Here is a 16,572-nt window from a genome sequence, read left to right as displayed (position 1 = left end):
TGGTCCAATGACCGTTGAGCTACCACCGCCACAATCCGAAACCCAATGGCCCACCAGCATCACTTGCGTAGTGGCACATTGGCGAATAATGGCAGTGTTTAATGAGATGGTGGACACACTTTCCTTCAAGACATTATCATATGACGAAACGCTCCAATTCAATTACGACCTGGAAGTTGCCCGAGACCGCATCCCGCCCCTCCTACGCATGCAGGCCAACGACCTCAGCTGCCCAATAACGGATAACGATATCATCATCGAACGACATGCGCTGGAAACCACATTTCAACGCGTTCGGTGCATCTTGCATAGGCAGTACCTATTGGCAAACAGAGCTGAAAGCAAATATGAACATTTCCGGAGCACATGTGTCAATGCGGCGCAACGTATAATCGAACTCCAAATCAAGTTATTCCAAGAGATCATACCTCGGGCTCGGCAACATCGAAGAGCTTGGTTTGGTGCTTCCATGTCCATCACTGATTGCTTAACAGCCGCCATGATTATCTGCTTCGAAATCATCTATCTATCGCAGGCTGAGCAAACATCACATACCGATCGTATTTCCGGGCTTACCGAGTTATTGAGAAACTTGTATAATACTTGGAAGATTGCGCCGGAGCCGTCGTTTGAGACTTCTCAGTCTGCTGAAACACTGGCCACAATGTTCAAACTGGTACAATCGAGTGATTCATTGCGCACGCCTGGCCCAAAAAAATCCATCGAAAATGACAGACAAGCACCACCTGGACCTGGTTCAGAGCCTTCGAGGGAAGAGGTCGAAATGCAAGATTCCTTGACACTGGGGTACTTGCAGGATATGTTGAATACGGAATCGGAATTTGAGATGTTTGACTGGGTAAGGGATATCGATCCACGCTATATATGAACTTGTGTCTTGTTTTATTTTGCTGATCATACTCTAGACTCTCTGGGACCGTCAAATGCAGGAACTCAATGGCATCATTTCGAATAACATGACATCCTGAGAATGACGAACATGGATGCCATTGACATGGACTTCCAAATATTTTGGACTGAAACACCTCAACAACCAAATCAAGTTCCAAAATCGAGCTCCCTGCCTTGAAAAAAGGTATCATGGGCGCCAAATAATGCCCTTGAACTTCCCCATTCAGGCTAAGACCTTACTCCATCCGCTTGACTTTCGTTGAAGTGACTTTCGCTGAAGGAATTTTCGTTGAAGGAATTTTGGAAGTTGTGATTCAAGCTCAGCATCGGGAGGGGACTTGGAAGTGGATCTATCATACTGTATTGTGAGGGGCGATGGGTATGGATGCATCCGTCGGGTAGTGGGTCTTTCAAGATTACCTAACCCATGGCATTTAAATATGCAGTTGGAACTACGATACATAACTAAGCAAATTTTCCCATAAAGTATGAGGATATCTCGAGAAACGCCGAATTGCGCCGAGTTGCCGGACTCTTCGGCGTCCGAACCTCCACTTTTGTCGGTGCCAACCGATGGCACAACCCGGGCGCCCTGATGGCGTCCCCAATCAATGACTGATTCCGGAAATTAGTGGGTCTTTGCCATCCCGCGGAACTAATTATGCAATCCTGTGCCGAATTTCCGGCCATTCGAATTTGATACTAGAATTTCCACACGTTCTCTTCGAACACATGCATGCCCGAATGATTTATCCCAATTAAACATATCAAAAGCTCTCTGTCTGATTTGGTTGATCTCTTGAATTTTGAGACCAGCCCGAGGAAAGCCTCGCATAGGTCAATGATCCACCATGGTCGCAGACTGTGGACATCCCGAAGATGCCAAGGAACTTGAATACCAGAGCTATATCCCATTCTGGCAATTATTGATTGATCAACAAGTCATCACCAAAGAGGTACTGCATCATCAGTACGATGGCTCAGGGACAGAGGATGACCCGTATGTCGTGCGCTGGTTACCCGTCGACCCTCGGAATCCAATGGAGTTCAGCATGGCAAGAAAAGCCATTGTCACATTCTCCACTGCCGTTGCGACCTTTGTCATATCTTTGACTTCCTCCGCGTACAGTGGTAGCATGGAGAAGGTCATTGATGAGTTTGATGTTAGCAAAGAAGTCGCTACTCTCGGCTTGTCGCTATTTGTCTTTGGATTCGCCGTGGGACCCTTGGCTTGGGCGCCGCTTAGTGAGACCATTGGTCGACAAATTCCATTCTTCGTGTCTTTCCTTGCTCTTACTGCTTTTTCGGCGGGATGTGCGGGGGCCCAGAATATTCACACCTTGTTGATTCTTCGGTTCTTTGGGGGTGCTTTTGGGTCTGCGCCTCTGACGAATGCTGGCGGTGTTATCTCGGACATGTTTGTTGCTAGACAACGAGGTTTGGCGATGCTTTTGTTCGCGTCGACTCCGTATCTAGGTATGAACTGGCTCAGTATGAGAATCTCTTTGATCATCGGTGCTAATTGACTCACTAGGTCCTGCCCTCGGGCCCGTTATCGGTGGTTTTCTTGGTATGAACGCTGGGTGGAGGTGGGTTGAGGGTTTCCTGGCCGTTTGTGCAGGCATGGCATGGATCATGATGGCGTTCCTCGTCCCTGAAACCTATGCACCGGTGCTACTCCGCAAAAGAGCAGCAAAACTGTCGCTCCTCACAGGCAAATGCTACGAAAGCAAACTCGATCTGGAAAGAGGGAAAGTCCCCCTCGGCAAACGGCTGAAGACAGTTTTCTCTCGACCTTGGGTGCTTCTCTTCCGTGAGCCTATTGTTCTTCTACTTACATTCTATGCCGCCCTCATCTACGGTGTGCTCTACATGCTTTTCGAAGCAATCCCTATCGTCTACGAAGATATCCGCGGGTGGAATGCGGGTGTTGGCGGTCTTCCTTTCTTAGGTGTCATGATCGGTGTGTTGTGCGGTTCGGCCTATACCGTGTGGGATAATAAGCGATACATCAAGGCGCAGGAAAGACACGATGGGTTTGCTCCACCAGAGACTCGCCTGCCTCCTTGTATGGCCTCCGCTGTGGCCATTCCCATTGGCCTCTTCTGGTTCGCATGGACAAATTCTCCGTCAATTCACTGGTTATGCAGTGTCGCAGCCTTGGTTCCGTTTGGATTTGGACTGCTCCTCATCTACATGGGAATCGTCAACTACCTCATCGACTCCTACACCATCTACTCTGCGTCTGTGCTGGCAGGCATGTCTATTTTCAGATACACATTTGGAGCCGTATTTCCCTTGTTCAGCTCATACATGTACGCGGGTCTGGGTATTCATTGGGCCTCGTCCATTCCGGCTTTCGTGTCGGTGTTGTGCATGCCACTCCCCTTCTTCTTCTATAAATATGGCGCGCAGATTCGGCAGCGTTGCAAATATGCTGCTCTGTCACAAAAGCGTCTCGAGACACTGCGGCAAGCGTCTGTGTCAGAAAAGGCGCCGGTGCAAACTTCTGACCCGGGAGCCGAGAATCAGCGACTGCAGCTGACAAGTTCTTAAGGACTTGATAAAATTGGTGTTTGGTATTAGATCGCGTTCTGTTGGGTGCATTGCTGCCCGTTGCATATAGATTAATATGGTCATGATAGAACATTCTCAGCGATGAATAATGCATTTTTCAGTATCATACCGATAGCTGAATACATTCTTGTTGATGCCAATTTCCACCCAGCCCGAAGGAATAGATAAATGCGTAAGTGCCAAAGAATATGGGAGTTGGAGTGTCGATATGGGAACTCCCTACACCGCAAAGGAGCAAACGAGTAAACGAGGAAGGAAAAGGAAGAAAAGAGGAAAAGAAGGAAGAAGAAAGGGAGGAAAACGAAATCACGCGCTTGATTTAAATAGTCCTGAGAGTCGTCGGTGCCTGCGAAATTTCGCAGCCTCAAAATAGGCGAATTTTCTGGGGTATAAATAGCCCCAACTTTTCTCTTCAGCTCAACTTTCTTCCTTATCCAACTCCACTTGCCTCCACACTTGATCTCCTCATCCACTTTATTGTTGATCAATTCTTGCCCCACACTTCGCTGTGTCTTTCGTTCTTCATCATGTTCTTCCATCCATCATGACTTGACCCATCCTTGGTCACTCTATCTATCAATACAACAACATCTTCATGCTTTTCCATCTTTCATGACTTCATGCATCCTCGATGACCCATCCTTGGCCACTTATCCAACAACACAACAACATCTTCATGTTTTTCCATCCTTCATGACTTCATACATCCTTCATGGCTTCATGCATTGTCCATGAACCATCCTTGGTCTCTTCATCCAACAACACAACAACATCTTCATGTTGTTTCATCCTTCGTGACTTCATGCACCCTGCATGACCCCTCTTCGGTCACTTCATCCAACAACACAACAACATCTTCATTACTCCATGCATCCTTTCATGACTTGATGAATCCTTGGTCACTTCATTCATCAACACGACAACAACAACATCTTTGTCTACTTGTCCTTCTATCCTTCGACATGTTCATCCATCCATGACTGATGACTTCCACCTTGGTCACTTCATCCACCAACACAACATAACTCCTACATGGTCTTCCTTCTACAAAAAAAAACACACAAAACCTCGAAGAAGTGAGCCCCGGGAGGATGGCCACTGGGGGACAACGACAGGCATGCGGTGAAGAAGCACCGGCCTTACGAAGGCACTAGGCTTTCTAGTGGGGCTTAGCCCACGGACTGATAAAAAGATAAAGACTGAAGACAAAACACCTTGAATTGTTGATTCTACCTCCTGTTGCCTCATGTTCTGTCTTGGATACTAGTTGACATGTTATGTATGCCATGAAGATTGCATCACCTCCTTTCCATATTACATTCCTCTTGTATGAGTAAAAGCCTCACATGTAGGTTGATGCGCGGGAGAAAATCGAAATACCTTTAACATTGTCAGGGCAAATTTAATCAAGACTTGGCCATAAAACATCAACACACTAACATGATGGAATGACTACATCCACTTATCTGGTATAACCTCTTTCTGAACAGGCGTCACTTAGCTACCAAAGCATTGATTAAACGTGAGGACATTCAAAGATCATGTAATCGCTAGCGTCACTGGTTCCACTTGCATATTGACATACATAGGCGCCCGTTGGGCATGAATACTTGATGATCCCCCTTTTATGGGTCCCATTGGTATGGAGTCATTGCCATATCCTTTAAATCACCAAGCCAGGAAGCCACGCCTCACAGCATTTTCCAGTCAATAATTGCTATGGTACCTTCTTTTGCTTGATTTCTCCAACTCTTTTTCATATATCAGTATTAGTCCCTCCCGAATGCAATCGTTATCACACCGTTTCTGTGAGCCTATACTTTGAATTTTGGTCTTCCCTGGTCATTTTGGAATGCTTCATTGACGACCTGTTGCTGATAAACATGCCTTTCAAGATTTGCGGAGTGCATAATCGTCATAAGGTAGTCGATCGCTCCACATTCCATTCCGTGGTTCGGCATTCTTGTTGGTCGAGCCGCAAACCAAGTTCCCCACAACAGGAATCATCTCCGCCGCAGGCGGACTCGCACGAGATGTCGTACCACTCTGTACGCATCTCCCCCTTACCTCCAGAGAATGTGTCAGGGGAACAACCAGCTACCCCAGAACAACGATCGTCCCCTTCCCCGCCGAAATCATCACACAAAGACCCGAAATCGTCGCTAAGTCGCGCCGTCCAGAACTTGCTCAGCACCCCGCAGTCTGCAAGGGGTGCGGGCACTGTCAGCGGGGTTGTCATATCTTCACGAGACCGTGGCACTCGCAGTCCAGTCGAACCTCTCATTTCATCTCCACTACGTATTAGCTCATCCGCAATGGCGTCTGCTCCAAGCTCCCCCGAAAGACATAGGGCGGACCCTGACGATCCGCCCCGGAGATTATCCGACCAATTTACAAGAGAGATGGACCGACGTCCTTCAACGGCACCAGCTGGAGGACAGGAGGAGGAGTTGAGACCGGTGACCGCTCCGGCTAGTCAGGAACACGCAGTGTCCAAGAAACATAAACCGCAAGGCCGGAGTGCGATGGCTGCAATGATGTCGGGTTTGGAATCTCGGTTGTTTCCTAAGAGTTTTACTCGTGGGCGAGATTCGAGCCGCGGATCCAGTCGGCGTGGCTCGTCCGCGGACTCTAGGTCTCCCTCAGCAGGCTCAAGGTTGGATAGATCTATCTCCCCGGGCACCCGGGTCTCACAGCTCGGCGAGTCCGGGACGGCCGCAGAAGGGAAGTCGACGGAGATTAATTACGACTCGGTGCACAGCAAATCAGAGGAGGCTTTGTCAAAGTTATCTGGAAGTCCTCGTCTCCCGGACTATATCAAGCCGACCGAGGAGGAGTCTGGCGAGCGTCTGGCGAAGGATGTCTTTGACAGCGACAAAAATCTCATTGAAAGCAGTGAGGAAGACGATGACGTTTCAAGCGATGATGAGAACATTCCTGGTGTACAGGTGGTCCACTCGCGAGGCCGCAAGAAGAATCCCACAGACATCAGCTCCATCAGTCCCAGTGACTTCAAGCCGAAGGACAAGTCCCAAGCTACGGAAGCGCGTATGTCATTCAGCCCCTCATCCCTTCTACACATCATACATAAGTATACTAACCTGCCTTTTAGAAACACCGAGCTCCAAACCCGGCGATACCAGGGGAAAGAAGCCTAGGAAATCGGCATTGAAGGCGGTGATTCATCCCCAGACAAGTTTCGACATCCCAACCCCAGCTACACAATCAGTGGCTGGCACGCCTTACGGATCAGAGGATGAAGCAGAACGAGATGAAATTCACCGTGCGCAGCAACTTGGCATTTCATTGTCTGCCATTGACAACCGTGTTCCCAATCGGTCTATTCGCACGATCATTCGTGGTGACTTTGCGAGCCTTCAGGAAGAGGCCGACGGTGGGCGCCGTCGACAACGGAAATACTTGGTTGCTACCGATCTGAGTGAAGAATCAGTTTATGCTCTAGAATGGACCATTGGAGCCGTTCTGCGAGATGGAGACACCATGTATGCGCTGTACGCAATGCATGAAGATGCCAATACCTCTTCTGTGCAGGTTGGTGAGGGAGCCAAGGCCATGCAAGATGCTGCTGCTGTCGTGGGGAGCCAGACAAAGGAAGCCACCCAGAACTCTGGGCGATATATTCTGGGTCGCCTCGGTCCAGGAACTACTAGCAAATCGAGCTCTGTCGATGCTCGTGCATCGTCGCTTGCAGAAGCGGAGCGGGTCAAAGCAGTCGAAACAGTTTCTAACACGTGTGTGAAACTGCTGCGGAAGACACTTTTGCAAGTTCGCATCGCGGTGGAGGTGATTCACTGTAAAAGTCCCAAGCTTATGATCACTGAAGCCGTGAGTCTTCCCTACAAACGATTTAGATCCGGATCAAAAACTGACCTTCTCTAGATTGACGAGCTTGAGCCTACTCTTGCCATTGTTGGCGCCCGAGGCCAGAGCGCCCTGAAGGGGTAAGTTGAGTCCGTTACCAATTTTTCCCTATCAAAATTGACAATCCGAACAGTGTACTTCTTGGTTCATTCTCAAATTACCTACTCTCCAACTCATCTTCTCCTGTCATGGTTGCCCGCCGCAAGCTCAAGCGACACCCTTCCAAGGGTAGACTTAGCAAGGACCTGCGTTTAAGCAACAATCTCAAAACCCCAAAAAGCCTCACGCAAGCCAAGGTGGACTGAGCATGACCTATATTCTTTTTCTGCACTCTTTCTTGCATTTTCATGGGGCACGCAAAATGGGCATTGTTGGATTCTGATATTCTTAGACAGCCCTTCTGGCTCTCCTCTCATCCTCTCTTGATACCCTTTATCTTCACGACTTGATGACCCTGGCTTGTTTTGCCACTCCTATTATTTGGAAATTATTTAGAACAAATGCAACTTGTTCAAGATCAAGAACTACTCTTATTGTGTCAATGACCAATCCTTTGTTTCTGACTCTGGCAGAAATGAGCCCATGATTAAGGTAAATTGCAGTTGCTTCAGTAAACACCAACCGCCAATAACCTGCCATTTGCCTTCAGAACAATGTTGAGCATAAATGCTGATGTTCATCCATCGAGATCCACTGCTTGTCGTCAGCCATCACGTGATGCGTCACCGCCCGAGCTGTCGACAGCTTGGCCAACCTTCGAATCGAGGCCCTCCACCTATCCCCGGAAAGCTACACCCCACCTGCTTTCACTCCCATTCCTCTACCTGCGTCTATCGCTGTGTCTGCGGAGGATCCGATTCGCCCACCATGGCCGATTTTGTCGACCCCCGGATGTCCTCCATCAAGCCCCGCATCCGCTACAACACCATTGGAGGTATCAACGGACCGCTGGTCGTCCTTGATAACGTGAGCTGGCACCCATGGACTGGCCTTGGATTATCACTGTGGAAATATATACTCATCTCTTATCTGCGAATTAGGTCAAGTTCCCTCGTTACAATGAAATTGTGTCCCTCACCCTTCCCGATGGCACTGAGCGCTCCGGTCAAGTTCTGGAGGCCAGAGGTAAGATCGCCCAGTACCCTACCTCTCGAGAATACCTATGACATTCCTTTGGTACACGAACTAATATTGTTTTTTGTTTGCTATAGGTAGCCGAGCCGTTGTGCAGGTGCGCGCCGATATTCAACTCCCCCAAGCCCCCTAACGAGCTAGAATTAACGAGTCGATTCGCTAGGTGTTCGAAGGTACTTCCGGTGTCGATGTGAAGAAGGTACAGCTCCAGACAAAACTATATATATAATACATGGTTGGCTGACTCAATTAAAGACTAAAGTTGAGTTCACTGGTCACAGCTTGAAGCTGGGTGTGTCCGAGGACATGCTGGGTCGAGTGTTCGACGGTTCTGGACGTGCGATCGATAAGGGACCTAAGGTCTTGGCTGAGGATTACCTTGATATTAACGGCCAGCCTATTAACCCCTACTCTCGAGTATGTATCGTTGAATCTATATCGGAGGGCCCGAGAGGCTGACAACCGCCATAGGTGTACCCCGAGGAGATGATCTCCACCGGTATCTCCGCCATTGATACCATGAACTCCATTGCTCGTGGACAGAAGATTCCCATCTTCTCCGCCGCCGGTCTTCCCCACAACGAAATCGCTGCTCAGATTTGTCGTCAAGCCAGTCTGGTCAACCGACCAACCAAGGACGTCCACGATGGTCACGACGACAACTTCTCTATCGTTTTCGCCGCTATGGGTGTTAACATGGAGACTGCTCGTTTCTTCACCCGTGACTTCGAGGAGAACGGCTCCATGGAGCGTGTCACTCTGTTCCTTAACTTGGCCAACGATCCCACCATTGAGCGTATCATTACTCCTCGTCTGGCCCTGACCACCGCCGAATACTACGCCTACCAGCTCGAGAAGCACGTCCTGGTCATCATGACTGATCTTTCCGCATACTGTGATGCCCTGCGTGAGGTTTCTGCAGCCAGAGAAGAAGTGCCCGGTCGACGTGGTTACCCCGGTTACATGTACACTGATTTGTCGACCATCTACGAGCGTGCTGGACGTGTTGAGGGCCGTAACGGATCCATTACTCAAATTCCCATTCTGACCATGCCTAACGATGGTAGGACCTCCTTGTACCCGCTACTTATATCAACATGCTGACTTGCGTCCCCTAGATATCACTCACCCCATTCCCGATTTGACTGGTTACATTACCGAGGGTCAGATCTTCATTGATCGTCAACTTTACAACAAGGGTGTCTGGCCACCCATTAACGTGCTGCCTTCTCTATCCCGTCTGATGAAGTCCGCTATCGGCGAGGGCCGCACCCGTAAGGACCACTCCGATGTGTCCAACCAGCTGTACGCCAAGTACGCCATCGGTCGTGACGCCGGTATGTCTACCCCATATCCAAGAGAATCACAAGCATTCAATACTAAACAATCAAAACAGCCGCCATGAAGGCCGTCGTCGGTGAGGAAGCCCTTTCCTCCGAGGACAAGCTCTCCCTCGAGTTCCTCGAGAAGTTCGAGCGCACCTTCATCAGCCAGTCCCCGTACGAGTCGCGTACCATCTTCGAGTCCCTCGACATCGCTTGGAACCTCCTCCGCATCTACCCCAAGGAGTTGCTCAACCGTGTCCCCAAGCGCGTTCTGGACGAGTTCTACGCCCGCTCCGCCCGCAAGCTCGCTGCTAAGGATACCCGGGATAACTCCACCGAGAACCAGCTTGTCGATGCTTAAACGAGTGCGTTGTTTCATCTCGGCTTTTTGTTTCGCGAGGGTGAATGAAAGAAGCGCGTGGGGTTGGTTGGCTGGCTGGCTTGGCTTGCGGAACTGTTCTATGTTCGAAGGAAGTCTTATGTCTATGCTGGTAGCCTGGCCCTGCATGATCTCTGATCTTTGTCTTTGTCCCATTGCATATACTCTTCTGTGCGGCTGTATCTGATGTTATCCCTTTCTTTTTCTTTTTGATCTTGATCTTGATCCTGTTCGTGTCTTCGGGTCAACCCTCAATCTACCTACTTTTGGTATCACTAGAGTAAAATATTTCGTGTAGTCGAACAAATTGTCCTGATTTTGTCGATGACGTTTATGCCATTAATACTGCTCGTTTCAGTAGTAATTGTGGTACATTTCATCTTTAATAGTATATCACGGACTCATTATTAATTAGGTAGGCGAAGTCGGTCTAGATAGGCCTGAAACGTTACAGCAAGAGTGCCTGATTACCTCAAAACTCGATGTTATATACCCGGCAAGTAGCTACCTAGAAACATCTACAGAAAATCAAGAAGTAAAGTCGAATACTGTTTGTTCAACGTATGGCTAAGAGGGTAAGATAGGTAGTAGTACAAACCCATAGACAAGACAAATCAGCGTCATAAGCGCCAAATCGTCAACGTACATGGAGAAACCCATAAACTCAACACATATCCGAGGTTACAAAAACACAAAATGCGTGAAATCAAAACTACAGCCGGAACGCACACGTTTACCGCTTGGTCTTCTTACGAGGAGCAACAACCTTGAACGCGGCGCTGCTAGCTTCCTCCTCACGCTGGGTAGCGGCGGCGGCAGCAACACTGGCAGTGGAGCCCTTCTTAGCAACCTCGCTCCAGCCACCGGAACCGCTCTGCTCGGTGCCGTAAGCGCTAGGAGAGATGGACTCAACAACGCCCTTATCGGCGAGCTTGCGGCGGCGGATGAACTCATCGGCGAAGCGGCGGCCGTCCAGGGTCTGAGAGTTGGCGTAGACGGAGTCAGAGATGATCTCGGCCTCGGCGGGGAGGAAGAGGAGTTGCTGGACGAAGTCGTCGACGTTGATGTTGCTGTTCAATCCCTTGCCGAGGGTGAGCTTAGCCCACTTGGTGAACTCTTCGACGGCACGGTTGGCATTGGATTGAGGGACACTGCCCATAGTCGCGGCGCGAGTGGTGGTGACGGGGCGGGCCTTGGCAACAGCGACTGAGGCGAGGGGGCTAGTAGCTGTTGAACGGGGACCAAGAGGTGCGGCGGGAGGAGCCTTGGCCTTGCCGCTGGCACCGACGGTGGTCCAGGCGCTAGAACCGACTGGGGCTGTAGCGGAAGAAGCGAGAGGGGCGGGGGCCTTGCTGGCGAGATCGGCGTAGCGCTTGCTGGCAGAGGCTGGAGGGCTAGGGGTGGCTGTTTGGGCAGCGGCGGCGGCGGCGACAGCCAGACGCTGCTTGCGGGCCTCCTCTTCCTTCTGGATCTGGGCGAGGGTCTTCTTGGCACCGGTGTTGGTGGGAGCGGGCTGAGTCTTGGTGTTCCATGCAGAGCCGGTGGAGGTAGGGGTAGCTGGAGATCCGCTGCTGGCCCAGTTGGCCGACGAGGGAAGGCCAGGAACGATCTGGGCCTGAGCTTGGCTGAGGCGTTCTTGTTCGGCGAGGAGCTGAGCACGGCGAGTGGCAGCAGCAACTTCCTCACGCTGAGCAGCATTACGAGCTTCGGCTTCCTGGATCTCTCTCAGAGAGGGTCCCTTGGGAAGCTCATTGGCATCCTTTGCCCAAGGAGCGACAGAAGTGGGAGCGGCGTCAATGGGGGTTTGAGTTTGAGAACGAGATCCGGCAGCGAGGGCATCGGCGACATGCTGGCGGTTGCGCTGAGCAGCCGGGGCGGGCAGAGGCGATGCGGATGGTGGCGGCGGGAAGGGCTGGGGCATAGCATGATCCAGCTTGCTGACTCCCCACACAGATTCGGAGTTGACCTGGCTTTGCTCTTGCTCCTCCTGCTGCTGACGTTGCGCAGAAGCAGCCTTCTGGACTTGCTGGGACAAGGTCAGAGTAGGCTCCTCGGCAGCATTCTCGGGCTCTGTCACTGTCTCCAATGCAGCAGCGACAGCAGCAGCCTCGGCTTCAAGTTGCTGAGAGGCAGCGGGGTGGGTGGGAAGACCTTCAGCGGTGCGCATGCCCAATTCACCTTCCTGGGCCCGCAGAGCGTGGAACTGACGCAGGCGCTCCTCACGAGCCTCCTGATCGAAGGGGTCATTGGCATTAGCCTTGTCGAACTGTTCCTGTTCCTGCTGGAGCTGGGCACGGTCCTGGAGCATAGAAGCGACCTGCTGGGAGTGCAAGAGGTTATCAGGCTGACGACCGCCGAGTCCAGAGGCTCCGCCGAAGGCAAATGGATCCTGTCGAATGTTCAGACGATCAAGAAGAGCAGGAAGCTGGTCCTGTCCGCCACCGAGGTCGGTGCCGAGCATACCAGGTCCGATGTTGGGCAAGCCCCCTTGTCTAAGCTGAGGAGCACTGTCAAAGAAGCCAGGGACTCCCTGGGACTGCTGCTGCAACGGAGCCTGGATGGGCGAGGGTTGGTAAGCGCCAGGAGAGGCGATGCTGCCAAAGCTAGGCTGGCTGTGAAGGCTATGGGCGCTAGACTGGTGCTGGAGCTGGGGCTGCATGGATGAACTACCCGAGCCTCCCATCTGCTTCATGATAGCCTGCTGCTGAGCAAGGTGTTCCTTCTGGCGGGCCATCAGGTACTGCTCCTCTTGCTTGCGTCGCTCAAGAGCATTCTGCTGCTCGGCGGTCAACGTGGTGCCAAAGCTGGGGAAGCTGCCAGGGAAGGGAGGCTGAGCGGAGCCCTGGGTGGTGGTGCCACCAGTGCCAGTCCATGGAGTAGCATTGGGTTCAGGGCCATGGAGGATGCCAATCTGGGGAACAAGGAACGGCTCGCGAGAGTTCCCAATGCGACGCACCAGCTGCGCAAGCGGCTCAAATTCTGCATCTTCAAGTCTCTTGATTTGCAGATCAGGACTGAAAAATCCAGCCTTGAACCAGTCGTGCATTTCAAGGCCAGTCCAGGGTCCTTGGATGCTACCCTGCGGGTCGCGGTAAATCCAGCGCATGCGATCAGGCATGACCATGGTGCGCTGCTGGGCAGCAGGGACGCTTCCGCCAGGGGTCTGGGCCTGCGTGGGATCTTGGCTATAATTGACTGGGAGAGAGCCAACGGCCGAGACGGGTGTCTGGGATGCAGAGTTCGATCCAGGCTTGCTCACCAGGCCAGGATCAGCTTGACCAGACATGTCACCCAGGCCCACAGAATCTGGGCGCCCTTGGTCATCCATGGTCGACGAGAAGAGGGCACCCAGCTTGCTTCCCCGGCCAATGCTTGCAGTCCCAGCAATACCAGCATGCGGGCTAAAGAGGCCACCGCCTCCCAGCGTGGACAGACTCGGGGACTGAAGGTCGCCCATGGTGCCAAAGATGGGATCACCGAATCCAGCACCGAAAGCAGAACGCTCGCGAGTCGGGGTACCGATAGCTCCTCCGGAGGGCCAGGCGGAAGCTCCACCGAGAGATGGAAGGCCACCCAGGCTACCAAGGCCAGAGAAAGTTCGGTTGGCATTGACGCTCGAGTTCTGGCTGCGGTCGATATTGGGAAGATCCATTCCCGAACCAGCCCGTCTCATCGAACCAAACGGATTGGAAGGGTCGCGCAGCCCACTGAGTCCAGGGTGTTGGGGATGCTGAATGTCCGACCCGTCAGTATCCACATCCTCCCCTTCCATCATTCCTCGCTCGCCATGGGGGCTTTGGTAAGGGTTGGTGTTGGTAGGGCTGGTCGGTTCGTGTCCCTGGAGCAGGCTCGGCGTAGGGTTTCTCGAATTCTCCTGACTCTGCATCAACTCTCGGAAACCAGGAATGCTCGAGGTCATGCCAAAGGCGCCAAAGCCAGCATCCTGACCAGGCGCCTCATCATCTTGAGAGCCACCAAGAGCTGCACTGCCACTACGAGGCTCGTCGAATGGGTTAGTCTCGCTCCGACCAGCACGGTTCCTCACCGCATCTCCCCAAGGCGACTGAGCACGCTTGCTGCCATCGTCCTCGACTAGTCGCTCAAGGCCAGTCAGGTTTTTCTCCTTCATAGATCCTGCGATATCCTCCGAGCTGTCCTTCGAAAGCAGGCCCTTGAACCTGCTCTCACCCCGAAGACTTCCATACCCAGGCTTCTTCTCCGCCGTGGGGGTGGTGGCAGAAACAGAGCCTGAACCAAGGGAGAAAGCTCCAAAGGCACCCATCGGAGAGAAATTCGCACTTGCCGAAGCCGAAGCCGGACCCCAAGGCGAACCCGGGCCGACTGCCGTATTCAGAGGGTTAGGATTCATCGGATTCGTCGTGCTGCGCTTCAAGGAACCGAAGGGAGAGGCAGCGTCGGCACCCGCTTTTTCGTCCGATTTCATGCCCGGCTCTCGGAAATCGGTCTTGCGACGTAGCAGCGCTGGAGGAGGGGTAGAGGTATTCGCTTCGTCACGGAAAAAGCGAGAGTTGGAGGTGGTAGGAGACATGGGGTTGCCCACGGAATCACCTGTCTCTCGACGTCTCACACCCGGGCGGTTGGTGGTGGGGGAGGAGGTATTGTAGTTATTAATGTGGCCCTGGGTGTATGAAATTGACCCTTTGCGACCTCCAGGAGTTGGCCCAGCGTTTTCCTTCTGGGCGTTCGTTGGTGGGGGTTTGAGAGGAGAATTGACGGACGCGGCAAAGAACTAAAAGAATTTTTTTTGTTAGTCTGAAGTTCTCCCACAGCCCCATACTGGCGTATACTGGACCCACCTCTTTCTCACTATCCGTCATATCACTCAGGCTCAGCGGTTCAGCCTGACCACCATGGTCCCAGCACACCTCGGGCCCCGCAGAGGTCTTGTGGTCATCCCGCTTTCCCCACGCTCCGTTCACTGAAGTCGGCACCATATGAGGATCCCAGTCGGCCACAAAGTAGTCCTCCACGTTCTTGCCCAAGGATCCCGACTCCCGCTGTGCTTTATACAAGTCTATCAGTTGGTCCTTGGAGTATCGAGCATCTCCATTCCGCACGCCACTAGACAAGGAATTTGAGCTCATGTGCGGGGGAATATAAGCCCCGGAGGTAGGAGTTGAGGCAGATGCTGCATGGCTGCTCTCCCGAGTGTGCGTAGGGTTGGTAGCAACGGAAGGGCGGCGGAAGGTCTGGGTGGCTCCGTTGATGCGGGATCGAGACCTACGCAAAGTTAGCAACGGAGATCCCTCTTGGGACGAATTGAGTGTCCGCCAGATGACCAGCGTATTTGGACAGAGCTTTCGTTCCACAATAATCCTGGGGTCTGGGGTAGGGGAACCGCCAGGGCAGGACAGGACAAGATTGCATACCATTCTCCACCAGGATTTCCATCCCCTCTCCGATTAGGGTCCTGGGTGTTGCCGGCGGCGGCGGAAGCGAAACTCGATGGGAGTGGTGTAGGCATTATGGAAAAGTTGTTTTGTATGGACGAATGATCCCCCACAAAACGGCCGATTCTAAATAGTTCGTCGCGAGACTTGCTGTGGCGTGGTAGTGCGAAGTGTGATGCGAACGGGAATGACGCAGAACACGAGTAGTGTATAGAAGTAGGATGAAGATAACTTCAAGAAGGTAGTCAATCGACGGAACTGAGGGAGTTGCGAGAGAGGGAATGCAGAATGCGAGCGCCTGTAACGAGGTTGAAGGTCAAGATCAAGAAACAGAGATCGAGTTTCGAATTCGCTTGCTAGAGCAAAAATGATTTAGCGGGCGCGTGGCAGTAACATCGCCGGTAAATACACGGTAATGAACACCGTGGAGTCGCGTGCTTGCCCCCCATTTCAGTGCCTGATACGTATGGTGGAGTACTGCAATTACCACATTGGCTGCAGTCAGCCACTGAGCTGTAGGTATTCAATACACACCACGCACAGAAGCTTGCTCTCCACATTGACGTACTCTCTACCTTGCCCACTCTGTCCACACGTGTTGATTGAAATCCAGAGACAAAGGCTTTTTTTCTATATATCAGACATTTCACAAAGATACATGTCTTCATAGACTCTTTTTCAGGGTGCATATCTTATGTTTCACTCTGTTTCGTGGTGACGCAAATTGACCAAAAATGTCTGTGGCATCTACGCAGTATGCATGCGGTGGCTTAAACAAGGGGTGTGGCAATAACAAAGATGGACGTGTATGGTGACTTGATGCCACGCCCCACGCATCATTGGGTGGAGCTGCTTTCAAACGGTTAAGGTTGGATTGGATTGAATTGGATTGGACTGGTCGTTCATGTCACCCTTGCGCTGATACGAGTCGTTTAGCTCTCTTCTCATGTTT

At 51.9% G+C, this 16,572-nt stretch overlaps 5 protein-coding genes across 5 annotated transcripts; 4 read left to right on the top strand and 1 right to left on the bottom strand.

Annotated features, from left to right (window-relative positions):
- Window positions 1-7: 7 nt before the first annotated feature.
- Window positions 8-989, top strand: N7503_008482 (fungal specific transcription factor domain-containing protein; the record flags this gene model as incomplete). The annotated part of the gene is made up of 2 exons (XM_057068029.1): window positions 8-859; window positions 927-989. The coding sequence occupies 2 exons, from the start codon at window positions 8-10 to the stop codon at window positions 987-989; spliced, it is 915 nt and encodes a 304-aa protein (XP_056918884.1).
- A 774-nt stretch (window positions 990-1,763) lies between these two features.
- On the top strand, window positions 1,764-3,468 carry N7503_008481 (MFS transporter; the record flags this gene model as incomplete). Its single annotated transcript, XM_057068028.1, has 2 exons — window positions 1,764-2,388; window positions 2,447-3,468. The coding sequence occupies 2 exons, from the start codon at window positions 1,764-1,766 to the stop codon at window positions 3,466-3,468; spliced, it is 1,647 nt and encodes a 548-aa protein (XP_056918883.1).
- Window positions 3,469-5,522: 2,054 nt separating this feature from the next.
- Window positions 5,523-7,681, top strand: N7503_008480 (universal stress protein family domain protein; the record flags this gene model as incomplete). Its single annotated transcript, XM_057068027.1, has 4 exons — window positions 5,523-6,537; window positions 6,602-7,335; window positions 7,390-7,451; window positions 7,505-7,681. The coding sequence occupies 4 exons, from the start codon at window positions 5,523-5,525 to the stop codon at window positions 7,674-7,676; spliced, it is 1,983 nt and encodes a 660-aa protein (XP_056918882.1). The 3' UTR covers window positions 7,677-7,681.
- Window positions 7,682-8,037: 356 nt separating this feature from the next.
- N7503_008479 (H(+)-transporting V1 sector ATPase subunit B) lies at window positions 8,038-10,191 on the top strand (the record flags this gene model as incomplete). Its single annotated transcript, XM_057068026.1, has 8 exons — window positions 8,038-8,337; window positions 8,412-8,496; window positions 8,583-8,602; window positions 8,669-8,704; window positions 8,761-8,922; window positions 8,977-9,568; window positions 9,624-9,842; window positions 9,902-10,191. 8 exons carry the CDS (start codon window positions 8,038-8,040, stop codon window positions 10,189-10,191), a joined length of 1,704 nt encoding a protein of 567 aa, XP_056918881.1.
- Window positions 10,192-10,942: 751 nt separating this feature from the next.
- On the bottom strand, window positions 10,943-16,065 carry N7503_008478 (GYF domain-containing protein; the record flags this gene model as incomplete). Its single annotated transcript, XM_057068025.1, has 3 exons — window positions 15,600-16,065; window positions 15,027-15,450; window positions 10,943-14,959 (listed from the first exon to the last, which is right to left on the bottom strand). Exons 1-3 carry the CDS (start codon window positions 15,692-15,694, stop codon window positions 10,943-10,945), a joined length of 4,536 nt encoding a protein of 1,511 aa, XP_056918880.1. The 5' UTR covers window positions 15,695-16,065.
- Window positions 16,066-16,572: the final 507 nt, after the last annotated feature.

Source organism: Penicillium pulvis, assembly GCF_028828015.1.
Source record: "Penicillium pulvis strain IBT 33274 chromosome Unknown contig_7_segment1_segment0, whole genome shotgun sequence".
Classification (NCBI taxonomy): Eukaryota; Fungi; Ascomycota; class Eurotiomycetes; order Eurotiales; family Aspergillaceae; genus Penicillium; species Penicillium pulvis.
Note: the sequence above shows the minus strand (reverse complement) of the source record. Positions and strands in the feature narration are given on the sequence as shown.